Genomic DNA, 10,779 nt, shown 5'->3' with positions numbered 1-10,779 from the left:
TGATTTATTTCAGATTTTATTTCTTTGATCACATTCCCAGTGGGTCAGAAGTTTACATACAGTCACGGACAAAAGTTTTGAGAATGACACAAATATAAATTTTCACAAAGTCTGCTGCCTCAGTGTCTTTAGATATTTTTGTCAGATGTTACTATGGAATACTGAAGTATAATTACAAGCATTTCATGAGTGTCAAAGGATTTTATTGACAATTACATGAAGTTGATGCAAAGAGTCAATATTTGCAGTGTTGACCCTTCTTTTTCAAGAACTCTGCAATCCGCCCTGGCATGTTGTCAATTAACTTCTGGGCCACATCCTGACTGATGGCAGCCCATTCTTGCATAATCAATGCTTGGAGTTTGTCAGAATTTGCGGGTTTTTGTTTGTCCAACCGCCTCTTGAGGATTGACCACAAGTTCTCAATGGGATTAAGGTCTGGGGAGTTTCCTGGCCATGGACCCAAACTATTGATGTTTTGTTCCCCGAGCCACTTATCACTTTTGCCTTATGGCAAGGTGCTCCATCATGCTGGAAAAGGCATTGTTCGTCACCAAACTGTTCCACATCCTCTAACACAACACAGACAAGCAGAGCAGAGAAACTAAGCTAAAGAGAAAAGGGAACATTAAAACCTTTGGCAAACTAAGGGAGAGGGAAAGCTGATCACCTTCAGCAGCACTGGGCAAGAGTAGTTAAAGGAACAGATGTCATATCTAACCATGTTACCTCTTTTGAACCCAACAAGCACAGCACACTTCCTCATTGCAAACATGATCTCACCATGGAAATGATACAAACACTGAAATGTCTTCCCAAACGTTAAAGGCAAAGTCATTTTTGTTCACACATTTTATTTTTTCAAAATAAGTGTAAATGTTACAATTCAACATCTAAGAAAAATGTATTTACAGTTTGCAACAGTAAAATAAATAAGCTTGAATAACAAAGCAGATAGAAATGGTAAATGGTTTACAATATCGAAAATGTACAGCGGCTTTGGCTACCAAGTTCATTTGCCAAAAACACATCTCAAACTATAGATTAGTATTAATAAATAAAGCTATGTGAAAAAATAAATAAGGTACTCTTCTGTCCACTACTTTTATCTACCTTTTTTACACATAGGAAAAACAAATAACTGTAAGCTTTTACAAGTCGCATCTTCACTTCATTTAAAGCACATGGTTGTGATTCAAACAGACCCAAATCTACAGAATTACTTTTATAACTCTTCAATAGAAATCTACATTTGTCTCCACCCAGTTTTGACATCACAATGGTCTTTGTATCAAGAGAGTGGCAATGTAATTATGAAATCAGGCCCAAAGATTTCTTATTAAACCCCAGTCTGTTTTGTAAAGCTCCAAAGTACAGCTCTTTCACTAGATCGATCAGATTGTTAGTAAGCGAAGACTGTGCTGCAACAGTATGTTAACTTGAGTGGTTTCTCATTACGTGCTAAATATGCCTATTAAATCCCCGATTAGGCCTTTATCCCTCTAGGAATTCTCCCCCACAGCTTTTTAAAACACTGGATCCTTACAAAAGTGCTAATTTTCATGAACATGCTCTGATGTTGTAATGTACTATTATTTACAGTTCATAGCAGTCTCCTTGAACCCCTTACCCTTGTTCGCTGTAATACGTTATAAACTGGTGGAATGGGGAGACCTTCAGTCAGGTTACGTGGGTATGGAATACACAGCACATCAGTTGGACTCTTCAAAATGTACTGACTTGGGGCTAGAATATGTTATTATAGGAGAAACAATGAAATATGAGAAACATTTAAGGCTATAAAATTAAGGCCACTAATGCACATGTTAACATTCTCTGGAAACAGTAGCTCCTGTTTGCGCACGGCAGTAAATTAACTTATATAAGTGAGGCTTACTGTATATCGACATTCCTCATGAGTCACTCCAGAAGGTCTGGCACTGCTTCTGTAGTTTCTTGTAACGAGTCCTCTTATCTGCAAGCTATAAAATAAGTCTGGATTCATGTTAATCCACTTCATCTTGAAGTCCATTGCCATTTCTACATGATGAAGTTCAGTCAATGGGATGATTCCTTCTGAAGGAAACCAGACTAAGAGTTATTGAGTAGAGAAGGATGAAGGAACATACTGTATTACAGACAGACACACTGGCTTCACGGCCGATGCAGACTACATTCACTCATACTGTATTTGTTCCCTCTCTCCAGGGTGGCTGGTTGTTTTCTGAATGGAATGACTTGGTCATCATCTTTGAGGCAGACAGGAACCACTACAGTAAGTGGGAAGAGAAGAGCATCCTTCCTCTGCGTTAATGGAGAACGTTTAGTCTGGTGTTTACAATGTTTTAATCTTGCCACCTTGGAGACCATCACAAAACCAAGAAATACACTACAACTAATACACATAGAAATACAAAAAAAAAGAAGCTAAGATGGATACCAAACGTTCTAAAGCAGGAGTATGGGTCTATTTTCCCTGAGTCTGCTGGGTTCTGATGTTGCTCAGTCATTGACTGCAGAGAGGAGAGAGTCATGGATCTAGAGATATATCTGCTAATCCCTCCCATCCAATATTTTGATTACAACTGGAAGACCAGTTAAATTGGCTTCACATCTAATACAATTGTTGATCAATTGAGTGCTGCGCTGCAGCACATGGAAACCAGCAGACTGGAGACCCTCTAGTCTAGAACTCAAACTGTTGTCCTAAAGCTTTTATACTTCTCCTATTAGCTTCATGTTCCAGCTCCAGAGGAGGCGAGAAGCAAAAATGATCATGTTCACAGTGCAGAGCTCTCTGGCTGAGTAGTAGCCTCTCTGGCTGTCTTTCTGTCTGTGGTGAACTGTATGGCAAAGTCCCAGAATGGCCACATCCTCCTGCCTCTCCTCACTGCACCAGCAGCCAGGCAACAGTAAAGCTCCAAACGCAGGATATAGCAGTATGATAAAGCAACAGGAAGTTGCAATGTTTTGTGTTTCGTTGTGGATCATCAGTTTTACTGCCAGCGAGAGAGAGAAGGGGGGGAATCCCAGACATGTGTGTGGCTGTACAGTACAATATATAGTTTTGTGGATCGATCACCATGGAAATGTGTGAAAGAGAGAAGAGTAAGTATTGGGTAGCCTTGCGGGCGGTGTAGAGTTTGGGGGTCCGTTTAGGGGGCTGGTGGTCGGAGGCCTGTAGGGATCTAGCGCTGCCCCCTGCCCTGGCCCATGCTCAGCTTGGCCCGGGGGATGCTCATTCTCTCCACACACGGTGAGCTCATCTCTGGGGAGAAGTTGATGCTGCAGTCATTCTTCACGCTCTGGAACTTGTTCTCCTTTGAAGGTTCCATGTACACCAATGAGTTCTTATTCACATGCTTCTTCAGGATCACAGTCTAAGAAAGGAGAAGAGAGAGGAAAGATTCCCAGGGTTTCAAATATCAATTCTCTTGCCAGTTATTGATTGGATCCTACTGCTTTGGGTTAGCGTGCACTGTGTCTAGTTTGGACGGGAGAGACTGTTCAGAAAGTATGTGACGATTTACGATTTTCTGTGCCACTAGTTTTATTTCATGGGGGTGTTGTAAAACTATCACATTTGATGATAAACTTGACACAGTTCAAAGTGCTCCTTCAGAATTAAGTCCTGGAAAAAGACATGAATCCCTACTTTATGACACCCTGAACACGGGTTGTAGCAGGAGCTGGAAGATCAAGGAAAACCCACGACCCACCCACAGATTAAAACCCAAAACAACCGCCCGCCCCACTATGGCGCTATGATTTAGCACCACAGGGGTCTAAGTTTGGGCAGCAATGCTGGGTTGCAGCAGGTAGTTTAGCGGTTAAAAGTCTGTGCCCTTGAGCAAGGTACTTAACCCTAATTGCTCCAGAAGTCGCTCTGGTCTGCTCAAATGTAAATGTTGCAATTCATTGGTGAAACTGTGTGTTTAGCACAGGGCCTAATGAGCTGATTTACCCACAATGCCTCTCACCTTCTTGGGGGCGCTGTAGCAGGACATCTGCACCCACTTCTTTTTCTTGTTGATGAGGAGTGCCACGGTGAGGAAGATGATGATGGCCAGGAGTAGACCGGCCAGTATCCAGGCTGCTGATTGGTAGATGAGAGCCATCTCAGTTTGGCTGGGGAAGTTCTCTCCCAGGCTGTTCCCGTCTGCAAGGAGAATCAAACAGTATTAATATCAGCACTCCCCCACAGACTAGACTACACACACTGCTGTCACACCAGCCAATATTTCCATGACATTATTCCCCTTCTAATCAATTGAAATGAAAAGCAGCTCATGTCCTTCCTTAGTGTTTGGCAGTTTTCCCTCGCCAATACATCAGGTACAGTCTTCAGATGAATGGTCTCTGTCCCAGGACTCTTATGGGTTAGTATTGTTTTGGCCACATCGATCCATCATGTGTCATTGTGCATTTATCTCATTTGTCAAAGTGTCCCTATATAATATGATATATTTTTTATTTTATTTAACCTTTATTTAACTAGGCAAGTCAGTTAAGAACAAATTCTTATTTACAATGATGGACGACGCTGGGCCAATTGCGCGCCGCCATATGGGACTCCCAATCACGGCCGGTTGTGATACAACCTGGATGACATGTCAAGTCACAGGGCTGAGCTGAGGCAGGTGTTACCACCCGGTCCCATATTATTACTATTATTAGTTAACCATCGCTGTGGGCCATAGGAGGAGTGAGTGAGTAAGTGAAAGACAGGCAGACAGACAGACAGTGTTAGTGTTACCTGTCGCAGCAATGATGGGAGGTACGGTGGCAGTGGTGATCCAGACTGTGTTGTCCACTGTGGTAGTAACCCTGGTCTTGGGGTCCTTGGTCGACACCATCATTGGAACGGACGTTGTTGTCATTTCTGTAAATCAGGATATCACAACCATAACTCATATACCCATTCGCTCATGTAATGTCAAACACGAACCAAAAACAAATCCCCACATAAGTCAATGTAACAGAAGGTTATTGTTTGGATGAGTGTCTGTAGATAAGGTGTGTTTACAGGACGTGTTCCCTAAGCTTCCATGACCCTCCTTTGTCAAGTGCTGTTTTCCACCGAGCAAATAACCAAAACAAAGATGAAACGGCTACAAATCACAGGGAACAATGCAGGCCTGTGCCAAGGTTTTCCTCTATAGGAAAAGCTGATGGAGCTTTGCCTTCTTGTGCCGCCATTGAGAGTGGCGGGCCGGCTCAGCCGGAGACAGGAAACACGTGTGAATGTGCGGATGCTTGGGGAATGTTTTCGGTCGGAGTGGGTTGTGTCACATGGAATGTTGCTGTGAGTAACCGTGTTTGCCCATGCAGCGCCAGCAAGACTGGCACTCAGGACACGACTCACACATGCTTGCCTTATTCTAGCTAAAGACTTTTCCTCCCTTCCTACAAGTTACACTGTGAATAATAATTTTCTCAATAACAAGCTGTACCTTGTCCCAAAGGAACGACTTGTTTTAATGGATACTTAATATGGGTTTCACACTTACCTAGACAGTGAGGGCAGCACTGGCCCTTGCGCAGGACGGGCACCCTGCAGTTGGCAGGCGGGCAGCGCTGGGAGAAACACTGAATGGTTCCGTTGTTGCAGGAACAACTGGTGCAAGCGTTGGCCTTCCAGGTGTCCCCAGCCAACAGCACGTCTCCCTCGCTAGAGATACAATACTCCTGCTGACTGGTGCTCACTGGTAGCAGGGGACCCTCTGTGGATGGAGGGATGGATGGAGAGAGAGGCACACCAAGGGTTAACTTTATCACAGATATTCCCCTGGCTCCCAGGCTAACACCGGCAGTATAACATCTCCCAGGCTAACACTGGCTGTATAACATCTCCCAGGCTAACACCGGCAGTATAACATCTCCCAGGCTAACACCGGCTGTATAACATCTCCCAGGCTAACACCGGCAGTATAACATCTCCCAGGCTAACACCGGCTGTATAACATCTCCCAGCCTAACACCGGCAGTATAACATCTCCCAGGCTAACACCGGCAGCATAACATCTCCCAGGCTAACACTGGCAGCATAACATCTCCCAGGCTAACACCGGCAGTATAACATCTCCCAGGCTAACACCGGCTGTATAACATCTCCCAGGCTAACACCGGCTGTATAACATCTCCCAGGCTAACACCGGCAGTATAACATCTCCCAGGCTAACACCGGCAGTATAACATCTCCCAGGCTAACACCGGCTGTATAACATCTCCCAGGTTAACACCGGCAGTATAACATCTCCCAGGCTAACACCGGCAGCATAACATCTCCCAGGCTAACGCCGGCAGCATAACATCTCCCTGGCGAACACCGGCTGCATAACATCTCCCAGGCTAACACCGGCAGTATAACATCTCCCAGGCTAACACCGACTGTATAACATCTCCCAGGCTAACAATGGCAGTATAACATCTCCCAGGCTAACACCGGCTGTATAACATCTCCCAGGCTAACACCGGCAGCATAACATCTCCCAGGCTAACACCGGCAGCATAACATCTCCCAGGCTAACACCGGCAGCATAACATCTCCCAGGCTAACACCGGCAGTATAACATCTCCCAGGCTAACACCGGCAGCATAACATCTCCCAGGCTAAGACCGGCTGTATAACATCTCCCAGGCTAACACCGGCAGTATAACATCTCCCAGGCTAACACCGGCAGTATAACATCTCCCAGGCTAACACCGGCAGTATAACATCTCCCAGGCTAACACCGGCAGTATAACATCTCCCAGGCTAACACCGGCAGCATAACATCTCCCAGGCTAACACCGGCAGCATAACATCTCCCAGGCTAACACCGGCAGTATAACATCTCCCAGGCTAACACCGGCAGCATAACATCTCCCAGGCTAACACCGGCAGTATAACATCTCCCAGGCTAACACCGGCAGCATAACATCTCCCAGGCTAACACCGGCAGTATAACATCTCCCAGGCTAACACCGGCAGTATAACATGTTAATCCAGAGCGGTTATTGGAACTGTAGGTCTGTGTTTGAGATAAGATGATTTTAACTATACGGTAAAAACTAGCAGGAGGCTAGCTAATGACTAGGGAACACATGGCTGCTGTGCTCTCTGTCAGTTAAATCTCAGGCTTATCTCTGTGTCTCATTGCCCCCGGGCCCATAGATCAATGGCCTTCCTGTGACCAAAGCCTTAGTTAGATTGTACACATATCGGCAGTACTGTATGCATACTGTACATCATGGGGCCTGTCATTGAAATGTGCGTTATTCCCACATTCCTTAGAGCCAGGCTCATACATAAGGGCAAACTGCTTTTCCGGGGGGAGATGTGGTGATAACGCAGCTAGCCGAGCATTCCCCATGAGGCTCTGTGGGTTTCAGGAGCAGTCATGCATTTTTTATTTGTGGGGCTCATGCTTGTGGGGCTGAGGGAGGAGTGAGGGGCGGGAGGAGGTGGTGGGGCGGGGGGAGGTGTGAGGGGCGGGAGGAGGTGGTGGGGCTGAGGGAGGAGTGAGGGGTGAGGGTACTGAAATAGTGCAGATGATCACCAACTCTGTTCTTCTCAACAGGGGGTGAGGTCATGTGACCTGACCAGGAGAAACTAGTTATATAGGCTATAACTAGGGCCCAGAGTTTTTCCTAGTCATATCACATTGCCAGGAAAAACTCCTGGCCCTACAAATGACCAGTGGAAACAGACAGGGTTGTCCACATGTGTTCCTGTCTGGAGGATATATACCAATGTAAACCCAGCCAGTTTGGTCAGTTTTTTTTATAAGCCTGACATTAAACTGTCCGACAGCATTTAACATGCACCCAGGAAAGACAAGGCAAGGCTCCACAGTCCACAACCACATGCTGCTGATAATGGCTCCAGCTTAGATTTATCCCACTCTGACTGACCACAAACTGACATTTCTTTTTCTGGAGTTATTCCTGGATGTACTGTAAGGGCTTTTGATATTATCTGAAATTGCTCTTGTCAAGGCTAATTTTATGATGGAGTTCTACATTTACAGAGAAGAAAATGGCCTGGCATTAGATGCTTCCTAGTAAAGCAGCCTATGACAGATGCAGGGGATGTAAGGTACTGTACCTGGGCAGACATGGCAACAGGTGTCCTTGTTCCTGGTTGGGAACTGACACACAGCAGGGGGACACACTTCAGTGTCGCACAGGACGCGGCCCTTCCTGCAGGTGCAGCGTGTACAGTCGTCCAGGTTCCAGGTCTCTCCCTCCACATAGAGTTCCCCCCCAGGGGCCCGGCACACCACCAAGTCCATGCCCTCCGGCTGACCACTTCCTGATTCATCTGGACAGATTATATATAGGTTAGGAAAGAGAGATAACAGCAACACAACAACACACTCAAAGAGTGCAGAGTCTACAAAGAACAAGATTCCTATTTTACTACAATTAGATGTGTGACATCAATGCTGAAAGACTAAAGCCTGGCAGTTACACAACTATGTGTGGTTGATCATAGTTTCCTCTAGTCTAGTACAACTGTACAGATAAAACATTTGACTCCCCAATAGGATTGACATTTGTAAGGAGTTAAGGTCTTGTCTATTGACAAAAGGGCGACGAAAGTTGTAGACTTCTTTCACATCTAAACATTTGAACAGTCCGCTGAGTCACTCCCATATAAATATCCTGAGTGACTCTGGGAGGGGTGTGGATGAAGAGGCGTGGGTGTGTAACTGTGTATCAGTGTGTGTTGCTCCTTACAGAAACACAAAGTGTTCATGGAGCCTGAGGCCTGGGTTGACTACTGGGGCAGTAAGTGGGCTCTTAGGAGAGTGAGATCCTAGGGGACTGTGACCTGCCAGACCTGTGTGTGTGTCTGTGTATGTGTGTGTTGATAGACCAGGTGGCTCCAGACAAGACGTACCTTCACAAGTGGGGCAGCACTGGTCAGGCCTGACCACGAGGTTGGTGCAACTGGGCACAGGGCAGGATATGAGCACACACATCTCTCTCCCAGTGTGGCAGTAGCAGTCGCGGCAGCCGTCGTGCCAGCTCTCGCCCTCCTCATAGCGGTGCCCGTTGGAGGTCAGGCAGTAGCTGGGCATAGGGGTGGGGGCAGTGGTGCTTGGCAGGTGGCCACTATCTGGAAAACAAACATGAACACAGATAAACAGACGTTAGGCAGGGAGGGAGGCTGGTGACTTGAACCTGTGAGAAACAGTCACCAGGGATGTTTCAGGGCATGAGAAATTCAAAGTGGAAATTTCATTAAGAAGAACTATTTACGGTTTATAGTAAAGGCAGCAAATGTTATTGTCTTGGCTCTGTTACAGTCCCTGGATCCTCTCAGCTCCACCTTCACCAAACACCAATATGTGACCTTCCTTTTAAAGTCCCTTTATTTCCCAATAATACATTTACAACAGCACCACAAATAAATAAAGTTTAATCATTTCCCTGAGGTTTTTGGCACCGGACCCAAAATTGAGGTCCTGTGTTTCTTTTGAGGGATAGGTTTAGTTTATAAAACCCCGCAAATGCCAATAACTGGCCTCCAATGTGTTACAAACCCAGTGTGGCTGTTAAGTCCTGGGAGAACAGAGTTTTAGAATAGAACGAACTGCAGTAGTTCAGTGAATCACTGTCACGTCCTGACCAGTATAAGGGGTTATTTATTATTTTAGTTTGGTCAGGACGTGGCAGGGGGTGTTTGTTTCATGTGGTTTGGGCTAGGTATTTAGGTAGAGGGGTATTTGTTTTATATGGTTCGGGGTGTGTGTGTACTTAGAGGGGTGTTGTATTTATGTGTTCCGGGGTTTTTGGTTTATGTTCTTGTTTTTGTATTCTAGGTTGTCTATGTTGTGTATTTCTTTGTTGGCCTGGTGTGGCTCTCAATCAGGAACAGCTGTACATCATTGTTTCTGATTGAGAGTCATACTTAAGGAGCTTGTTTTTCACCTGTCCCTTTGTGGGTAGTTGTTTTGCATTGCTTTCGTGTATAGCCTGCGAAACTGTTGGACTGTTGTTTCTTTGTTTATTGTTTTTTTCGTGTTCACTTTAATAAATAAATATGATGAGCACGCAACCCGCTGCGCCTTGGTCTAATTCCTACGACAGCCGTGACAGAACTAACCACGGACCAAGCAGCGGAGTAAGGAGCAGGAGGAAGAAGGATGGACATGGGCGGAGATGAGGATGAGCATTTCCAGGGCTATGGAGGAGTTAAGGGAGCCCGAGAGGCAGCCCCAATAATGTTTTTTTGGGGGGGCATACGGGTAGTTTGGCTGGGCGAGGAATGAGCCCCAAGCCAAATCCCCGTGCCTTTTTTAGGCGACATATGACTGGACAGGTCCCGTGCTTAGGGGTGGTGCGTACTGTGGCGAGGCCAGGTATTTTCAGGCCGGTGTGCGCAGTGCCAGCGCCCCGTATTTGCCAGGGGGAAGTGGGCACCCAGCCAGTACGAGCGGTGCCAGTTCTGCGCTCGAGACCGCCAGTGCGCCTCTACGGTCCAGTGTTTCCCGCTCCTCGCACTAGCCTTGAAGTGCGTGTCTCGAGTCTGATACCTCCAGTACCAGCACCACGCACTAGGCTTCCAGTGCATCAGCCCAGTCCAGTATGTCCTGTTCTCGCACTAGCCCTGAGGTGCATGTCTCCAGGCTGGTACCTCCACTACCAGCCCCACGCATCAGGCTTCCAGTGCGTCAGCCCAGTCTCGAGCTTCTGAAGACAGTGCCCCGTCCAGAGTGTCCGACGACAGTGCCCCGTCCAGAGTGTCCGACGACAGTGCCCCGTCCAGAGTGTCCGGCGACAGTGCCC

General features: G+C 46.5%; 1 protein-coding gene across 2 annotated transcripts in view; it reads right to left on the bottom strand.

Annotated features, from left to right (window-relative positions):
* The window catches only part of LOC106610846 (cysteine-rich motor neuron 1 protein), a 51,506-nt gene continuing 40,727 nt past the window's right edge, over window positions 1-10,779 (bottom strand). For both annotated transcript variants that reach the window (XM_014210476.3, XM_014210477.3), the window contains 6 exons: window positions 8,888-9,106; window positions 8,090-8,305; window positions 5,511-5,723; window positions 4,757-4,882; window positions 3,981-4,159; window positions 1-3,380 (listed from right to left, as the gene is read on the bottom strand). In XM_014210476.3, coding sequence (XP_014065951.1) covers window positions 3,189-3,380; window positions 3,981-4,159; window positions 4,757-4,882; window positions 5,511-5,723; window positions 8,090-8,305; window positions 8,888-9,106 — 1,145 coding nt within the window. In that variant the 3' untranslated portion in view covers window positions 1-3,188. The remainder of the gene's footprint in view (window positions 3,381-3,980; window positions 4,160-4,756; window positions 4,883-5,510; window positions 5,724-8,089; window positions 8,306-8,887; window positions 9,107-10,779) is intronic.

This window comes from Salmo salar, chromosome 09 (assembly GCF_965601325.2).
Source record: "Salmo salar chromosome 09, fSalSal1, whole genome shotgun sequence".
Classification (NCBI taxonomy): Eukaryota; Metazoa; Chordata; class Actinopteri; order Salmoniformes; family Salmonidae; genus Salmo; species Salmo salar.
This window is presented reverse-complemented; position numbering and strand designations above follow the sequence as displayed.